The sequence below is a fragment of the Dromaius novaehollandiae genome, chromosome 5, assembly GCF_036370855.1.
Source record: "Dromaius novaehollandiae isolate bDroNov1 chromosome 5, bDroNov1.hap1, whole genome shotgun sequence".
Taxonomy (NCBI): domain Eukaryota; kingdom Metazoa; phylum Chordata; class Aves; order Casuariiformes; family Dromaiidae; genus Dromaius; species Dromaius novaehollandiae.
Genome location: NC_088102.1, coordinates 65,614,637 through 65,635,136, shown reverse-complemented (window position 1 = coordinate 65,635,136; position 20,500 = coordinate 65,614,637). Strand labels below are relative to the sequence as shown.

Sequence of the window (20,500 nt, the reverse complement as noted above, 5' to 3'; positions counted from 1 at the left end):
AAGGAAAATTAGAGATAAGAGCCCTTGTCACCCCAATTAGCACCGGTGAGGGAAAGGGAAAAGAAGCGGTAGTGCACGAGCTCCCATCACGGGCCGGGATTGCGGCCGCACAGCTTCTCTCTCCCGTTTACACCAGGGTTATCTGCCAAGAAGTCAGCTGCGCTTTGCGTGGAAATAAACGTTACACAATACCTGGGAAGGCTGCAGAATCCAGCCTGGCTGTTAGACTGAGAGCTGACCACACACGACAAAGCCTCCCAGCTCGGGATAATCTTATTTCTGCGCGTTCAGTGTGTTAAGAGCCCACAGCGGCCCACGCCGCGTTCACTACTCACTGAAGCCGCTCGTCATTAATTCACAGACAGTGTGCTGCACAGCGCGCACTACTCTCAAGGATTAAGGGGGGGCAGGAGGTTATCTGGGAGGAAAACATGAGGGCTATTGGGAAAAGTTTTCATTTAATTAGTAAGAGAGTCCTGCCTCCCCTCTACAGCTGAAAATTCAAGCAAGAAAAGCAAACACCAAGTAAGGTTAGTGTTTTCAAACTAGGCTGTGGTTCTTCTAGTTATTTATTAACTTTCATACATATTAACCAAACAATCAAAAAGAGGCAGAAACTGAGTGGTTCCCCCAACCCCTCCAAGAAGTCAATGAAGAAAACAGTAGATTTAAAAGAACCACCAAAACTGCAGGAAAGACACATCCTTCCACGAATGCCAGCAGCACGCACAGCCCTACGCCCTAGCTGACAACTCAGATGGATCCTTACTACGGCGATGGGGTCACAGAGACAGCAAACGCACACAGTCCTCGAGCCAAAATTTTATCTGAACATTCCTAATTTCACCGTCAAGTTGAAAAACCTGAGCGTTACAATCTCAATGCTAGATATAGCCCCAGCCAGACAGACATCAGGTGATGCCAAGAAAAAATACGCAAGCACCACAGACCATCCATTCTAGAAACTTGACAGCCAGTGTACCTTTCACATCTGCTTGGAAGAAGCTGGACTACTGAAAAATATAAAATAAAAACCAAGTGAGTGAAGTGTAATTTCAGGCACCTGACGTATGAGACTAGAATAGCCTGTCCGTAATGCAACCCGCTGCCTCCAAAGCAGGGCCTCCAGGAAGGTTTCAGGGAGACTTGGCCAATGCAGACTTGGACGTGGGCAGCTCTGAGGACTTGGATTTTGCCCTGGGCAGTGTCCGGGGCACAGAGGCAGCCTGGGGGAGACTCAGCCCGCAGCCCCCTCGGCAAGGTGCCGGCTCCTGGAGGAGGAGACCAGGAGGGTGGTGAGCTCCCCACATCAGGGAGAGTAGGGGGGGACGGTGGCTGCAGCAACGCAGCACTTCCCTGCAGCCACGGCCACGCAAAACCGCGGCAGGTGCCCCAACGCCTCACCCCAGAAAAGGGCTTTCTTTCTATCAGCAATGAAAGGGGGACAAAGCCAGGCCTACGAAGCACAAACCTTCTGTTGTGACCCCCAAAATGATGCACAGTCTACGAAAGACAAACTAAAACGGACGGAGCAATGGACCTTTCACTCCCCTTAATTCAATTCTGTCCTTTAAGTCAGTGCACTGTTATTACCCTAGCAATGAGATTGTAACACTGAAGTTTTTCAGCTTGATGGTAAAATCATGTAGTGTCCATCCATCTCCAATAATAGCCATATCAAGACAATGAACTCTATTGAGGCATCTAATAAGGGCAGATAGTCATTTGCATAGTACATTTTCTGAGACTCTCTGTAATACAACATCTCAAAGAGTCAATTCAGACTATTCTCCTTTCCCACAGACATTAAGAAAAAGATTCTTTTACTAGAAAAAGTAACAATGACCCTTCCCATAATAGGAGAAAGTACAAGATGGGATTTTCCTGCCTATGATGGGTGCATACTTTTATAAGTGTATTTTTGCTTTTTAAAATGCTCTGTATGTCCTTTTCATCTCTGCTGTGGATCGAATGCTCAAAAGTATATTTCTAACGTTGCTCTAACAGGCTCCCGCCTAGGAAGCCCAGTGGGATCCCCACCCAGCGGCTCATGCAAATTCCATCTCCAATTCCTGCGCAGCAGTTTTTTACTTCAGCTCTCCCTGTTTTCCGCTCCTCTGTGACTCACCAGCTTGTGATTTGTGGGAACAAACCGGGACACAGCATGGTCCTGCGGACACGCTGGCCTGCTTACCAGTGCTCAGGTTTGGGATGAGCTCTGCAATTTAGTACTTGGGTGAACTTGACAAACCGCTTCCTCTCCATCAGACTGTGAAGGCCTTGAAGACAGCACACACGCATGTGGTGTATGTTTTGCCTGGCACAGGTCAGTTCAAATAACACCTCCAAATACTGCTGTAAATGAAGCGGTAATGATTATGTCCTTCCTCCTCTTAATCCCTCCGCTTTCCCCTCTTTCAGTAAATAACCCTGGACTTTGTCTCACTTAGCTCACAAAGCACACGCCTCATCCCCGGAGGCAGCTGAGCCACCTTTCCCGACAGAGGAGAGCACCAGCCCCGGGACGTGGGATAGGTGAGCCTCCCCGGGTCCGCGCGGGGGCATGGCGGCGGGCCCCTGCCGAGACCAAACTAGACGGCATTTCTGGCGTGTTGAGGAAGGTCAGCGGAAAGGGAGAGAAAGCTGCCTCACAACAGCCCCGGCGAGGAACAACGTTTCACTCTTTGTCCAAGTTTCTGATTTTATCAGATTATGCCACAGTGTTAACATTGTTTATGGCCTTATTTTGTGTCTGTGAATCACTCGCTCCCAGAGCCTCTTCCTCCACCCCAGTTTATAAATAGCACCACACACAGAACGGAGTTTGTGAAGCAAAGGAGACTTGCCGAAACAAACTAATGTACATCAAGCTGACAAAAATCTTTCAAAAGCCTTTCTCACTTATTTATAGTGCTGGCTAGACACGCAGATTCCCACATTCTGTAAACCCTGTAGGTCAGTATCTCCATTGCTCATTCAGAAACAATCCTGCTAATAAAAAAATCCCTCCGGTTATAACCGAACTTATTCCCAAGCACACTGCTTCTTGGCACATGCCTTCTGAAAAGAAAGACTTTAAAATGAATGATACTATATATTTAGGATATGTGGAGGCAACATATGCCTAATCCATGATGAGAAGATAGTAGGACATTATTTATTCATCTAGAGACACCCCGACTTTGCATCCAACCTCTTGAAGGTAGGTCAGTACAGGATAATAAGTCATTTTCTACCATGTGATAATGGACTGTGACTTGAATTTCCAAAGATATTTTTCTACGAAAATACAGTCTCAGTTGCAAGCATGAGGGCTTTTAAAGTTAAGTTCCTCTGCATGACTGGAACCCAACAATTCCCTCTCTTGTCTCCAGAAACCATACGCTTGCAATGGGAAGTTCACAGCGCTATCATCCAGATAACAAAGCGGACTGAAAGAGACATCTGGCCAAAAGGTTCAGAGAACAGTTTCCTGGAGCCCAAAACATACAGTGCCAGTCGAGCCAGCGCAGAACCAACCATATATATCCTCAGTGGCCCCAACGAACACTGCCTGGTGTTAGACGCACCTGAATTCCTCATCAGAGGGGCTGACTGGGGTTTCCTGTGCCTAGCAATTGTCAGAAATATTTACAGGAGGGAGATGTGGAAGCCAATTAACTCCGAAGTCACTATCCCAAGCGATATGCCAGCGATGCCAGAAGACGACTCCTGTTAACGGACATTAAAAAAACCCTGCTTACTGGGAAGCTTTTCCAGTGGCAAAAAAATACATCTCAGTCTGAGCCACAGATCTAGCCCAAGAGGAACAAACTCCTACTGTATCAGTCCCACAATCACACAAAAATAGACCCTTGCAGAAATAGATCCCCTACACAGGGAAAAAAAAAGAAAACCCTAAACCAAAACCACCAAATTCCAGGTTAGTCATCAACCAAGCAGACCTACAATTGGCCTCAATCTCACCCCAAGGAAGAGCCACGGGGCCTCCCTGGCAGTGCTGATTACGCTGTGACCTGGCTCTGCAAACAGCTGCCAGGTGACAAAAGGCAATTTTGCACGTGGACCAGTTCCCCAGCAGGGCATATCAACACGACTGATGTTGAAGCTGGAAAAAGCCCTCGATTTTTCCACCGCGGCAGAGATGTGGGGAGACAGAAAGGGATTGTGCATGACCTGCCAGTGAAAGGACACCCTGCCTGGACCAATTCAAGAGAAACAGAGGAGCCAACGGAATAATATTGGTCAGATCCGTTGACACAAATTCCTCAGAGTACCTGAAGTGAAAGCATCCAAATACTGTTTCTCTATTCTACTTTTTTTTTTTAAACCTGCAATTAATCACATGGTTCTATGTCGGCCCATTGGTTCCGTAATAACTTGTAAAGGTAAAGCATGTTATAAAAATATTATTCTTTAAATGCAAAGGACTTGTAAAACAGTCCTTTCAAATGCATATTTTGGAAACGGTTAAATGTATTAATACTGCACCACTACTTTGTTATTTTGTAGACTCAACAAAAATGAACAAAAACTACGTATAATCTTAACAAAAAAAGAAATAGCAGTGCCTGGAAAATATCACAGTAAGTTTGGACATCTTTTAAGCCAAGTACATGTCATCTTTTATTCTCCTACTGCTTATCTCAATGCACAGTTCCTTTTCCTTTAGCAAAAAATAAGCCACTTTCAAACAATACTTGATGCTAAACAAATAAAACTAAATACCACATCAAACTATTTTGGACAAAAGGCTCGTTTCTTCCCTCTAGTTCTATATTCTCACACACACATGGTATGTATGTGTATATATATGTATACATATATACACACATATACACGTGTGTGTTTAGACACATACACATATATATATATACACACACAGGGGTAGGTGAATTGGCTAGCACTACTAAAAGTATCCTATTATCTTACAGTCATACAAAAGCTGACGAGTATTAAACATGACTTTCTTGCAGAATGAGGAAAGGAGTAGGGTCATCCTGCAATTAGACAGCAGCACTAAAATTCAGAAAATCTGAGTTTTACTTGTTTCATCAACTCACTGCATCCCTTCAGATCCTCATGCCTTGCTTTTCCCATTTATGAACAGAAATATTCCCTGAGGACTCAATACACTATATCTTTATTATGGCTCTAAATCATTCATCCAGGGAATTACAGAAGTAATATTTAACCTGTTCCTTCAGTACGAAGCGTGTTTGTATTGCAGCCTTTGATAGCAAGTCTGATTGTCATCGCAGAGGCAACCAGGAGGTCATAAAAGAGGATTATAACATCACTTAAGATGGTAACAACAATGGGCATCTCCCACGGAAGTTCCCATTTACACACAGAAAAGGGACAACAACTTCAAATCAGGGAGGAGAAAGAAATTTAATCAGAGCCAACTGAGAAGTGAGGCATATGGTTCACTGGAGGTTTTGATTTCAGTTAAAATGCCCTCCTCCTCCTAGGCAAACTAAATAAATATAAATTAAAACAAACTATTCTGTGACATATATACACAAAAATGAAGACATGTATGACAGAAGAAGCTGCAACATATACCATGTGCAATTAAAAGCTAAGTTCTGCAACAAATACTATTTTGTCACTCTACTGCACAAACATTTATTCTCCCCCATCACTGCTGCATCTGACTACCATTTGGGGAGCCCACCTAACAAAAATCTGATTTGAGGTGGAGAAAGGGAGGGAAAAGGAGGGACAAGTGTAAAGAACAGCACTGAATTTCAGAAATAGCCTTTATGAAGAAGAAATCATGCTGTGAAATTTCATAGTGATAAAAATGCTGAAATATGAAAAATAGCCATGTTTCTAGAATAATATACAATGGGGAATAGCATATAAGATGGTGGAAAGGATTTGCAGTCAAAATGAGTGACAAATTGCAATTATGAAGATGTAGAGAAGGCTTAAGAAAACCAGACACATCCAATTTAGAAACCAGTAGTTTGCTATGAGAGAAAACTGCCCATATATGCATTAAGAAAACCTGAAGATTCTACAGAATGGCTGGAGCTTTCAGCCACTTCAGGCTGTAATGAGATTATCTGGGGGCGGTGGAGAGAACGGAACAAAACCGTAAGTGGAGATAAAGAATTGGCTCCAGAGAGCTGGTAAAGAGCGGTCCAGCAGCCACGCACCGCGGCGGGCAACAGGAGCGTGGCAACCCTGCGTGGTGCAAGAGCCCACAAGGGTCCAAAGGATTCAGCGAATTTCAGTTACAGCCAAGCCCCCTTCTTTCTACTTTTCCCCTCCCTTTCCCTACTGCCTTCCCCAGTCTGCATTTCTTTGGCCAAGATTGACAAACCATTCCCCTGCCAGCCTGGAGAAAGGCGAATTTAGGGAGGAAAGCTCCCCTCTGGCTCGCAGCATAACTCGAGGAGTCTCAGACACACTTGCAGGTTTCACCAGAGACCCAAAACACCCACACGCCACATGGCTGTGACCCCGCGACATCCATGCAGCCACACTGCGGCTGGGAGAGACAGCTGCAGCAAGACGAGTGGGAGAAGTAGGAAGAGAGGTTTTGTACGAAACGGTGGAAGGCAGCAATGCTCAAAGAAAAAAAGAGAGAGAGGGAAAAAGAAAAAAAGAAGGCCAGCTCATTAAATCACGAGTCAGGACAGTAAAAACACAGCATGTAATAGCGCCCAGGGCTTCCTAACAGAAGACCTCTTGCTTTTCAGTTGCTCATAACTTAGCTCAAGTGCCTCCATTTAGAGGGAAATTTTCAACACTGAGTGCCAGCACCACACTAAATATATTTACTTATTAATCCAGTGACCTTCTCCTTCCACACTTCATAGGCCCTCACACTTCACAGCAACAGTTTGAAGCCTGGCAAGACGCAGGCAGAAGAAAGCGCACTCCAGGCCCTGACGCCATCCTTGGGAAAGGGGCAGATTAAAGCCAAATGGGCAGCTTGAACTCTGGCATGTCTTAAGTTTTGCTTGATGGATTTTGCAACCCTAGAAACACTCCCCAAATACAGCTTTGTGCATGTGCAAGCTTAAAATAACGCAAATGCAGGCCCCTTGAGACAGAGGCTGCCTTCATATGCATTTCCACAACAAGGAGCAATGTTACCCCACTCTAAGCTGGGGGGCTTTCAGCACTACCTTGAAGAAGACTAACAAAGAGTAAAGCCCCGCATGTCCTCCTGCTAGGATTAGTCACCTTAGAGAGTGGAGACTTCTCTACTTTGTAGTGCAGCAGACAGATCAGATGGTCTCTTTTCTTCTTAAGCTCCCAGATGACCAAGGTTTCGACCACCAGCAGATCCTGATAATCATCAGCTCATTATAAGCAGCCTCCGACCCTCATGTAGCCAGAACCCACAAGGTGAATAATAACTGTCTAGAAATGCCTTCTACCAGTTTTCAGCAGTATCCAAACTACAGGCGATAGTGTCATATTATCACAGCTGTCAACTGTGCAAAGAGCTGTGGGTGGGAGGTTGAACATTACCTTTCTCTCATTTCAGGAAGGGATGTCTCATCTCAAAAGGATCTAATTAAAAAGAAGGGGGGGACTGGTCAGTTTTACTTCAGAGATGAATGTGGTTCAGCTCTCCATAACAAAACGGCACATACTTGGGCACTGCTTCAGCAGCTGATACATGCTGTTAACTCATGTAGGCCCTAAGGGTCTTGCTCGTCATGTACACGGTGTTTACTCATCATCCTTCCCCAGCAACCTACTTCCTTTTCTTTAGAAGCTCCTGCCCCTGCTTTCAGTTTTGTAGAGATGGACATGACGAAAGAGTGCTCACGCCCCAAACTCAGAGAGCCTCTCCAATGCTCTCTTTTCCACGTCCTTCTCAGCTGTACCTGCACACAGCTCTCATTTTGCTCTCTTTGCTGCATGAAGTAGGGATACAGACATATTGCAGTAGAGTCCTCTGAACGCTGCCCCAGATATACCTACCACAAACTGCTCACAAGATCACTTACTGCGCTACAGGACATCGACAAACAAACTGTGGGTTTTGGTTTTTTCCAGTAACAAGAAGCATTTACTGTGCAAACAAAGGTATCAGCCAGGTTTGTTTCAGTTATGTACGACATGTATGATTTGGAGCTCGAACAGCCTGATAATAACCCTCTAAAAACAGATGTTGTCTTAGCATTTCAGTATCACTGGTGTTATCTTTGCCCTTGATCTCTCCGCAGGATCTGCACGGCCACAGAATACCCCTTCACGGCTCAGAGGTACAGCTCACTCCCGGGACCCTGAGCCCCCCATGTGCCCCCACCGCCCCATGCAGCCTGAGGAGCTGTTTCACAGCGCGGACTAGCTCCATGACAGGACCAGCACCCAGGGCAAAATCTGCTGTCCTGCTAAGTGCTTCCTTTCATCACACTCCTACCACCTTTTCCAGAGCACTCGAGTGGTTTACCACAGGCTGCCCTGTGTCTAGGGGCCTCGCAGCACATGAGCCCATTCCCCATCTGTGCCTGCTGTAAGGAACGCCTTTCCTAGCTGCAAACCCACCAAGAATTAACTGATTCACTTAGAGAAGAAACGGACAAGACCCCACAACTCAGCTTTTGTCTGATTTATAACCCATTCACGACCATAAAGAAGGAATACTGTATTCGCAACATACAGGAAGTCACGTGAGGGAAGCTTTTTTCCCCTCCAGCTCTCATTTTCGGCACAATCAGCAGGCAGGAGGCAATCCTAGTGGAGCCAGATGTGGAGAGGCACTATCTTTACTTCCTATGCACACCTGGCAACTGAGAAAGACCTATTACAAGCTACTGCCAGAGGTCCTAACCCCAGCGAGGGCCTCGAGGACTAGCCATGTACAAACACAGTGTCCCAAGGGATTTATTTACAGCCTGCAGGTCAGAAGACACAACTGGTGCAACAAGGGGGAGGCATGTGTGAAGAGAAGACACAAGGGGCAGCAACAGGAGGTTATCTGGACGAGCAGTCAGGTGAAGCCTTGGCTTGGTTTCAGAAACCACAGCTCAGAGACTTGCCCCAAGAGCTTAGGTAGCCTTACTTGTATGCAGGGGAGTTTGTAAAACTTTATCTGCTAAGCTGCCAGAGCGCAGCTGGAAATCAGAACCTTTTCACATGTTAACAGTGGGTCCAGCCGACAGAAGGAGAAGATTCGCACCTTGCTTCCTCCAGCCAGTAAAGACAAGTGCAAAAAGGATTTGTCTAGGAACACCCTGTCCAGCCTCCAGCGCGGTGAGCAGCTCCCCCTTCCTCAGGCAGATCTCGGCAGCACAAGAGAGGATGATGCTTTCAGGCGACAGGGTTCTCCTACAGCTCCTCCTAAAACTTCTCAGTCATTGCCATAATCCTCACAGCCCTAGCAAGATTTCAGAAGTCCTGCAGACTCCCTAGAAGGTGAAGCAGGAAACATCTGACTTCAGGAAAGAAACTAGTAAGAGGCCTTTGCTCAGAAGGGAAGCTAAGTTTCGTAGCATCTTATCTCCTATCTTTTCCACAGGGGAGGAGACCCATCGGCTGACTAGTTTTCACTACAAATCTCAGATTAACATAGCTGGAATGACCTCTGAAACAATCTGAAGATAGTCGTGACAAATAGTACATGTATCAATGGCTTGGAATAGCCCTCTGCACATGAGATGCCTAGTTTCCTTTTTATCTCATTTTTTCTCCCTCCTTTAAGAAAATCTCAGTTTTCATTCAGAAGAGAGCAGAAGTGCCCTGGGGCAGCCAACGCTGTAGGAAGGAGAATGCAGGGAGGCAACGTGCCATCTGCAGCAACTGGTCTTTGGCACGGCAACTTATTGTTCTTCTTACCTTGAATCGGAGCAGGAAAATAAATAAATGAAACCAGCAACTGTGTCAGGTGACATGAAAGGCCTTAAGCGTAGGAAGAATCACTATACACACAGTGCTCACAGGCCAAACTGTAAATGCACTGCAGAGAATTTTGTGCATAAGCATAATATACAGGGCAAGATGAAGGTCATCAGAGATGACCGTCTGCCTCGTAACAGCAGGGCAAGCAGACAACGTATTCACTAGGCTCAGGTAGGGGTTGCTCTGCAAATCACCCAGAATTGCCCACTGGGGGAACGGCAGTCCCTTCCTGCAAGTCAAAAGAAAACAACGTGAGCCAACAGAAAGGAGAAATGGTGCTTTTGCTGGCTGCTCAAACTTTCAGAAATTTAGAACATAACCGTTTCATTCGCACCTCCTAAAAGCAGTCCTAACCAACTGCACCACTCCATTACCAGGAAATCACTAGGGTGGAGAAGAGGGAAAAGTGCGCTCTGCAGTAAATAATTACCAGCTCTGGCCTTCTGTTCACTTCTCCCGCAGCGCGTGCTTCTCACACTGAACCAGGAAATAGTTCAACAGATGCACTTAAACAAGAAGACTGAGTCAGAAGACAAAAGTTAAATACCAGTTAAACCACATACCATCGGTCCATCTTGTGGCACTGGGAAAATGAACTCTGCTTAAGGCGGTTCCAGATATTGCATCCACCTGCAAATATTTGCTGCTAGCTACAGCTCAGCACCAGTGCTTTGCAAAATACTGCAGACAAGAAAGAAGAAGAAAGTTTGCTTAATACAGAGTACAATAAACTCATATACTTTTACTGTTAAAGAATATAATATTGCCTGGTTTGGGCTGTGCTTTCTTTTTAAGAAGGTTATATGATTATCAAGTTAGTTAAGGATAGAACTGCTTTTTTCAAAATTTTTAAGCTTTCAAATTCATGATTATATAAAACCCAATTATTAGTTTCTTTAATGTGGATCTCTTACTCTAAGCGTATAGCAGAGGGCAGAACCTTAGATCTTAGAGAGGAACTGGACCCTTGCTCACAACAAAAGCACAGAAGCAATTACACTTTCATTGTACAGTCTCAAATCCACATTAAAAAAAAGAAAACTATGTTAAAATATTTATATTTTAGATCAACTACCTTCCAGCAGTAATGAAAGACCATTATTACTGGAGAAACAAAGAGAAGACACCAGGATAGAAACATACTGACACGGCACTGGAGGACTACATTTGCCATTAACATCTGATCTTATGAAGAAACAGCTGAACACCTTATAACAATATTTCATCTGTAATTGTGAAGGTGGAAAAAATGCCATATTCAAAATGGACTCAACACATAGAAGTAATATTTTGATTTGCTCTGTTAGCTGATGAGCTTTTCTGTTCTCAAGTTTCTCTGAGAAATTTTAAGATTTCCAAATGCAAGTCCTCAATAAGTTACACAGAAAAGTTTTCTTTCTGTTAGTAAAGACAAAGACCAGCACTGTTGAGATTTATTATATACATACACAATTACCTGCATTGTTTTGGTGATTAAAGGACAAAGGGTCAACAGATCTAATTCCAGATTTAACAGCCTTGTCCTTCCCCATAATTACATTTTAAAATTTAGCTTAGTTAAATACATTCCTAATACCAATATCCACCAATTCTTTGCATGTACTTTGAGATAGTTTCAATTAGTTTAATCTGGATGTGGCAATACATTTAATTTATAATTGATTATTCAAGTGAGTATGTTCAATTTAATAGTTCTGATAAAGCTTGTTGTTTTGGCTGGTTGTAAGGAGAGTTTTAAAACTAGCACAAGGTTTATCTGAAAAAAAAATTGGCTGGTCTATTAGTCATTTAAAAAAAATGCACAACAACCGTGCACAAAAACCTTCCCAATTTTTTTCTTTCATCTCTAAAACATCTCCAAAAATAGAATTTCCACAAACCGCAGAGAGAAATTAAAACAAGGAAGGTATTTTCATTACGCAGATGTTAACTCTGCCCCTTTATCTCATGTCATGATACGTCAGCCTCCTTTCTTCAGCTGTCAGATACAGCATCTGTTTCTTGGAAACTCCAAGTTTAAGATACCAGGCCTGCGCCTGCGGTGTCCATAGCACACCAGCCAAAAAGGCCAGCCCGACCTCAAAGAGAGGCCGCTCGTTTCTCCCTGGTGCCCAGGTGCGGGGAACCGCACCAAACAGGTGAATTCCCCACAACCCCTTGCACATTCTTATGCAAACAGAACCAAAGATCATCAGCTTCCCCAAAGAAAGCACTGGTTTCTTTCTTTTTTTATAGTTTTGTTGAAGACACACATTTATAAAGACAGCAGGAAAAAAAACGCGGCTACACTTCTTGCATTTCTCCTTTAGAAAAAGAATATAAATGCACAGACAGTGAAATCATCGCCAATCTGTTGATAAGGCGTTAGTTTTCAAAAACTTCCATCAGAATTATGACCAGAAGAAAAGCTTTTATTGGTATTGAGTTGCAAGGCTAGCGTTAGACAAAGTGGCTGATCCCACAAGGAGATCAAAAGAACCCCCAAAGATTTAAGAAAGCATAATCCACAAAGGAGAAGTCATGCACTGCTAATATCCTAATATCTCCCCAAATCTATTTGTTTATAAATGGGCAGTTATAGTATGTGCATGGTCAAGAAGACATTAGAATTCCTGTGTCTACTCTCACCGGACAGAAATAATAAAACAGAAGTCGATGATCTAAAAGTACCTCACAAATAATCACCGTTCATTTTATTTCCCTCTCGATCTGAAGCATTTACAAGTACGTGAGGTCCTGCAGAATCAGAGAAAACAATCAAGCATGCCCACAAAAGAAGGAAAACCCAGACTGTTGCTAAACCTCCTTGTTAAAACAATACAATTTTGCATATGGAAATTTGACACCATCCGCAGGCACCAATTTTTTCCCTTTGTGCTAGTTTTCATAACAGCATCACATTATAACACCAGAAACTACACTGAAACCACAGCACGCCTAATATCACCTCAAACCCAATGGCAAGGTTGAGTCAATCTCTCATGACGGCTCTGCGCTACTCTTCCCATGGCGACGAAGCTTCAACCACCAGGGCACGTGTCTCCCACCAGTGTCCTGAAGGAGGCCATGGGAGCCCTGCGCTCGCTCAGAGCAGGTGCTCGCCCCAAACCTGAGAAGACCCAGTCCCCTTCCCAGTCCTGAGGCTGCCGCTCCGATTTTCAGCAGTGTTAGTGGAGGCCTGTTCCGTTCCCAGCTGGGCACTACCTACAACTCCGGCATCCTCCCTGCTCTCTCCACTTCGAAACGCACAGGCTGCCTCACACAGAAAGGAGTGGCAGAGCAAAAAAGACAGATATGTGATCCCTTTTTGCTATGAATTCACACAGCGACCAAGAAATCATCTGTCCTCGGGCTGGCACAGACCGCCATCAGCCCAGGGATGCTAAGTAAATGAACTCCAGCAATTTTCCTGTTGTCTCTTCAGATCGTGTTACTTCTGGCAAAATTGAGTTTGAAGTGTTAGGGGAAGGTTCTGGGGAAGGAGCTGGGAGAAGCCCTTTGGTCGCGGGGAAACACTGGGGGGGACAGGCAGGGAAGTGGGCCTGCCCGCCCCCGAGCCAAGCCACCCCTTGCCTGGCCACATCTCACGAGGTGAGGAGCAACGGACCCGCCAGTGGTAACCCATTCCCATGTGTACAGAACAACAAACAAAAACCCCACGCCCATGAGGAAATGTATTAAAATTTCTCTAGTTCAACAGAATCAAAGTGCACAAGAGGAAATAGCAAAAAAAGAGAGGTCGGCCTAGCCCCATAACGATTAGGGAACGGGGAACTGAAGCTGCTAGCACTCCTCTGAGAAAACCTCCTCCCAGGTCATCTCCCACCACAGCGATGAACAGCAAAACAAGCAAGACGCAGACCGACACAACCTTTGGCAGAAGTCTTCACAAAGGTACAAAGAGTTCCTCATCTTGCCACCAACCTACCAAGGTGTCTTAAAACCACAAACATCCTGATACATGCAGAAAAAAAAAATCCGAAAGGACGAGTAAAAGCAGACGCATTAGAAGGTGCATCTGAATCCCTCAGAACAGGCCAAATCCAGTCCCTAATGATCACGGGCAGGCTGTGCTTCTACAAAGCTTGGTTTACACTAATGCTCACTTTTTAAGGAGCAGTCCCAATCAGGTAGGTTCAATCCAGCTCCATGCAAACTCGCAGACAAAAATCTAGCGCAAGGTAGCCTGAAGACAGTAAAGGACTAATCTGGGAATGCACTGCATAAGAGAGCGGTCCGTGTCTTCAATGCAGAACACAAAATCTGAACTGAGGAGCGCTCCCGGGCACCCAGGTTGCCCCTCACCTGGACCACGGCAGGAGGGGAGGGAGGGAGAGCTCTAACTCCATCATGTCCGGAAGGACTGGGACCAGCCATCACCCTCGCCCTTTCCCAACCCTGACAGCCTCCAAAAAGGGGACGTGCACAGGCTGCATGTGTCTACCAGGCTACAACAGATGGACTCTAACTCATACTAAAGCTCTAGACCCTGCGTTCAAGTCTTTCCTTGATTTCAGAGATTCAGAAGCAGAAGTTTCTTACCTTAAATGGGGGTGAGGGGTGAATTAACACAAATTATTCCTTACACTCAATCCTCGTCCCATGTGGTGTGCAGAGTAAAGAGAGAGCAGTCCTAAGGTATGTAGACAGCATTCTCCTGCGCACCACAAAACCAAGCCAATCAAGCAAAAAACCATGAGGTCTTTCAAGTAAACAAAACAGAAGAAACCAACACTTGTCTAAAAACATTCTAAGGCCTAAAATAGAAGCTGAGATGCAGTACACATCAAAATTTGCATGTGTTAGGAACTAATTAAAGTCACACTAGATATTTCTTTTACTCATTCAGTTTGGCCATAACCATATAAAAAACAATGTAAAAAAGTTAGAAGCACACCAAACAAACAAGAGGGAGAAGTAGATTATGAAAAGGAAACTAAGAACAAGCAGGTGTCTAGCACTAGGCAGAAAATGATTTCTTGACGTTGACTAGGGCAGGTTTAAGGCAGTCCTTCAGTAGTTACTTCTTCCCAAAGTCAGACTCATCTCAAACACAGGCCTTAGTCCTCTTCCCCTTAAATACAAAATGGGCTGAGAGCATCACTTAAAGCCAAAATCAGTGATAAAGGTCTGGTAACACAGTAGGTGCCAACATCCTACCTTCCCCTTTTTGTAACTGTAGATACGACTTCCTCTGTTTCAAGAAACAGATAAAAGCACCATTTCCTTTTCTCCCATTACATTTCTACAGGTGGAGATAGAGGTTTTCATACGTCACCCTGGATGTTTTGGGTACACCACAGTGGGACAAGGGTGATGACTGGACTGCAGGTTTCTGATATCAAGGGACTCTTCCAAATCATGGGGAAGCTAAGAAAATAAGTACTTTCAGTGACATGACAAATACCTACAACATCAGGCCGACATTTTGGAAAGATACTGGCATTATCCTGCGTTGCACTGCCTTTCCACTGAACGCCCATCGACAGCCTGGAAGATAGCTAAGCGAGGCTGTGAGCTTATTGATCAGGTTCTGGTTGGACCACATGCATGTGTCCATTCTTTGCTGGATTACAGAAATACCTTTCCCACTTAATCTTGGATTTTCTCCTGGAATTTCAGATTAATAGCCTCAGGAGGCCTGTTTATGTGCAGATACATTTGGGAACAGCTGGAAAACACGTAGAAGAAAGTCTTGGTGCAGGCTTCCAGACTAGTGCATCTGTTTTGTTCTTCTCCTCCTGCATATGCCTGACCATTTTCTTCCTCCCTACATGTTGCTTTCTAATGTTTCATACTAGCACATGCTCACCTACACTTAGTTTTCTCTCCACTCCCCCCCCCCCCCCCCAATCCTTAAAGTCCTCCCCTGCACAGTCTTCTCCTGCTGACAGTTAAATTCCTACCAATGGCTCCCTTTTCAGGCGAGGTTGCCTTTCACTCTCCCCTTCTTATGTAGCAGTAGGCTCTCTCTGCCAGAGGAAATTAATCCAGCTCCTCCTACACTTCCAGTGACCTTTCATGATGTTCAAGGTACTATTGACATTCAAATTTGGGAGCCTAACAAAAAGCAGCCACATCAGGCTAACAACCAGCTGTACAGCCCCGACTGTTTTAACAGCTTTTTTCTCCTTCGCTCATATCAGGAATCTTCTTTTAAGAAAGTAAGTAACACCCTTTCCCCCTTCCTCGCCCCAAACAAACGACTTAAGGCAGGTTTCATACCTATAAACATCAATCTCCCAATTCCTCAACCACTCTAACATTGTTGAAATGCTCACCCTATGATACACTGTAATTCTAGTAGGAAGAAGGAAGTGCACAAATTAAAATTATATGGATTAGTAAAAGCCAGCCCTGCACAACAAACAACCAAAGGTTTTTAAAACAGTACCAATTTCTCTCTCTCATATTTAGTAACTCCAACCAAAAAATTTACATGCCATGAAAATCCTCAACAAAGACTTGCATGTAGCTCACATAATTGAGGAAGTACTAATAATAGCGTGGCTGTTTGCATAGACAACATTTCCACTGTGGGCCTGAATTTTGATCTCGAATATGCAGAAGAAGATATTTGTTGTGTAATGCTGGCTGGAGACGAAAATCCAAGTCCTGGAAACCATCTGAACGTGCAGCAATACCCAGGGGGTCCACGCAGCTACGGCAGCACCACGCATACCCATGGTGTGTTGGAAAAGAGGCATTTGTCAGATATCGGGGAATGTGCTCTTGGTGTCTGTTTCTTGTTTTCAACTTACAGAAGCAATTTAAATTAACGTGAGTTGCAGTTCTGCAGAAGAATGGAAGCGTTCACACTTCAGCACCAACCGTTCGTCACCACAGAAAATAACTGCTCCTGACAGATGAGAAGTGGATTTCGTGAGCTTCTTTTGACACAAGATCAGTGATGCTCATACCTGTGTTTCTAATGGCAATTGTTTAAGGGCTTATCCCAGAAGCATATTTATAGCAGCAGCAAGGAAGCCTTGTTTTTTTCAGACTTTATTTTTTTAAAAAGCTCTAAACGAGCCATATGTTGAATCTATGCTAGCAAGTGTTTGCGACATATTTTTGTTAAACGATACTTATTTTTAACACCATTTTCTTTCATGTGATGAAGTTTACATATACTAAATTTTGGGTTGCAAAATTATTCTATCATACAGGAGAAGAATCAACAAGGATCACTAACAGTGGCCATTAACTGACACACGCACATGTCAAGCCCATATTTTAAATATTATGGTGCTTCATTTAAACTCCTCAGTCAGAAATTCAGATCTGCAAGTAAGTCATAAAGCTATATAATAAACTCAGGCAATATCAGCAGTTCTGTGCATGGAATAAGCTGTAAGAACAGGCCATTAGATCCACATAAAAGGCATTTCTACCCCTAAGCACCAAATAAGCACACACATACTGGAGCTGAAGAGTCTGTTATTTTTGAGCAGTGGGTATTATGTTGCCCTATCACTAACGGGATTTTTCTCAAGTCACTAGTTCCCATCAAAACACATACGAAGGCTGGTTTGTTTTTTAATGTTTCCAACCTTGCCCCCTGTCTTGTAATTCATTAAAAAAAAAAAAGAAAAGAAAAAATAGGGAAGACGCTTATCCCTGAGTACAAGATACCAGGGGGAGGTCATATGCCTATCACGCACTGCGGGGCCTGCATGACACACCAGTTCCACCACGCCGGACGCTTCCTGCCCCTGCGAGCCCATGCCACCGACACAGCCCGTGCAGGGCCCCCAGCGCCAACTGCACTTGCCCAGTGGGCCGCATCCAGCTGAGGGGCACCTCCACCCGATGCGCTGCATCTCCTCTGCAGCAGGCGCAGAGGCTGCAGACAAGCTGCAATGCTTTTTGGCAATACCGAAGCCCAACTCAAGCCACGTGCCCCCCAGTCCCGTCAGCTGCTGTGCTGTTCATGTGCCGTTTAAATACCTCCCTGGGAGCCGCAGGTCATGCGCCGGTACTTGCATACACCCCACACCAAGCGAGACATCAAGCAGCTCCAGTATCTGCTGTGACCTGCGCAAAGAGACTGCCACAAAAACAGAAGACAACTGCCCCCTGTTAGATGCCATCTCGATTTTTAGAGAACAAGACCACATGAAGGCTACTTGGAACAGGCAGCAAGAACATAACAGACAGCTATCATCCCCTCCAAGCTAGGCTTTATTCTGCATCCTTATTGCTGGCATTAAGAGCTTACACAAACCTAACCCATTTCCCCACACAAGTTATCCTCCCTACCTACGGCAAACAGCCACGCTGAAATTTTGGAATTCCAAACAACTGAGTGATTTGCAGAATCAAGCTGTCAGTGAGAACTCGGTTTCAGTCTTATTCCACCAAGGATTTTATCAGTTCCGTGCCTCCTCCCCCCCCCCCCCCCCCGATCAAGCAAGTGCCCTAACATTTAAAACTTCACAAAATTTAGACCAGCACCAGGCAAGAGTTAGAGCGAATGGAGACTCCTAGCACAGGTCGTCACATTCACAGGTACATCTCAAACCACAGCTGAGGTACACAGGTACATCTCAAATCACAGCTAAGAGTAAAAAACTGTAGCCTCAATACTTTCAAACTGTGAGACCGTGCTCCCTGAAACCACGAGCTGAATGACATTCATGCTCCCTGAAATTACGAGCTGCCCCCAAAGCTGCAGGTCTCCGAGCTGTGTCCGCCAGCACATTGACCAGCAGGGAAGGGGGTTCTCGCGCTCTCGGGGACGATGGCATCTACCCGAGGGACACACCAGGAGTCAGCGGGGTATGCAGCTGAACCCCAAAATGGATAAAGTTAACTACATGTGATTGAGAGAAGGTTTTAACTTTTTCTTTTTAATTGCTATTATTCATAGTCACCAATTCATAGTCATTCATTCATAGTCACCAATTAAGAGCCAGACCTACAGGACAAGTACATCGTTATGCCACCAGATTTGATGCCCTGCTTAAGAAAACAAACAACGAATAACACGTCATGGCTGGCAGATCCTCACACCAAAGCTCTTCTGCTTCAAGGAGGAAAAGTCAATTTAAAGACCCAAGCAGACAGAAGGCTCCCACTGCCTGGATAAGTTTGTAAAGCTATACCTACGAATAACCCGGGCGTACTCTGAGCTTTTCCAGAATGCAGAAATACTTTGATTCCTGAGTTAGTCATTGCTCTTATTCAGAACGTAAAATTTTAAAACCCAGGCTTGGTACAATAGCTAACAAAGACACGGAACTATGAAACGCTGCAACAAACACAAAACTGAACAAGGTATAAAAGGAGCAGGAAGCAAAGGTTCGCAATAATCATTGACCATAATCACAGGCCAGCACCAAGGTAAGATCAGGAAAAGCACCATTAAAAATACAGAACAGCAATACAGTTGGACTCTGAGTCTCAGGACAAGCTGAAGCATAGGTCAGGAAGAACTGCTGCCGAAGGAGACTACTGAATACCTTGGTCCGTACCACCACACGCTCGTGCTTCTGTAGCAGAAACTCTTTAGGCAGAGCAGCTAAGCTGGTATTTCTGGAAGCAAAAGTTCAGCAAGCCCCAAAGCATTAGCATTCACAGCAGTCACGAAGCGCTCCCATGCGAACGCTGGGATGCGATCAGCAGAGAAAGCGTAGGGTGAAAGTCTATGCCATTACACGATGGGTGGTTCACCTGGCAAAGGATTTCGCTTTACATCACTGACAAATGCAACGGATTTGGGAACAGCGGGAGGAGGGAGACCCGAAACACAGCCGCGCCGATAGAGGCCTGCCGCCCGCCCGCGGCCCGCTCGCTCCCCTGCGGAGCGCGGTTTTTCCGCGGAAACTCCAGGCTTTGCTGCGCGGGCTGCGACCCGGCGCGGGCGGCGGGGCCAGGCTGGAGCGCGCCCAGCGTTATCCGTTAACTGGCCCCGGCACCGGGGGCCACGGCGGGGCGGCGGCCGGGCAGCGGGGCGCCCCGGGCTCCCGGCGGGGGGGGGGGGAGGGCAGCCGCCCCTCCTGCCGCCCCCACCTGCGCGCCCGCCCGCGGGCCTCGGCGCTGAGCGGGGCAGGTGCCGCGGCGAGCCCCCACCCCTCCCCACCGCCGCCGGCCCGCCCGCCCGCCCGCCTCCCCCCGCGGCGCGTCGCGGCCCTACCTCGGCGAGCAGCAGGAGCAGGCAGGGCAGGGGCAGCCGCCTCATGGTGGCGGAGCGCGCTCCCCGCAGCGCGCACGGCCGCTCAGCCCGACGCCGCTTCCCCCGGAGACATGGCCGGGCTGCGCGCCCCGCGCCCGGCGTCCCACCCCTGCGCCGCCCTCGCAGCGGCGGCGGCGGCGCGCCCGCCCCCTCTAGCGCTCCCGGGCTGCAAAGGCGGCCGGCGGCGGGCAGAGTCCTGCGCGCGGCGGCCGCTCCGCAGCCAGGGCGCCGCCGCTCGCCCGTCCCCGCCTTCGGCCCTGCCCCCGCCGGCCCTGACATCTCCCCCCGCCAGCGCGGCCGGGCGAGGAAGTGGCTCCCTCCGAAAGTTTCCCGGGCCCCGCGGGCCCCGCGCAGGAAGCGGCGCCGCACGGCCGTGCCCGGGGCGGCCCGCAGCGAGCAGGGCCGCCCGCCCCGCCGGGCCCGAGAGGGAGGTGGTGTTTACCCGCAGCG

At 46.4% G+C, this 20,500-nt stretch overlaps 1 protein-coding gene across 3 annotated transcripts in view; it reads right to left on the bottom strand.

The window, feature by feature from the left end:
• The window catches only part of PTPRJ (protein tyrosine phosphatase receptor type J), a 74,468-nt gene extending 54,205 nt beyond the window's left edge, over positions 1-20,263 (bottom strand). For 2 of the 3 annotated variants that reach the window (XM_064513120.1, XM_064513121.1), the window contains exon 1: positions 20,012-20,263. In XM_064513120.1, coding sequence (XP_064369190.1) covers positions 20,012-20,056 — 45 coding nt within the window. In that variant the 5' untranslated portion in view covers positions 20,057-20,263. Of the gene's footprint in view, positions 1-10,436; positions 10,456-20,011 lie in introns of those variants that run through there. The other variant, XM_064513122.1, reaches the window with a different exon arrangement.
• Positions 20,264-20,500: the final 237 nt, after the last annotated feature.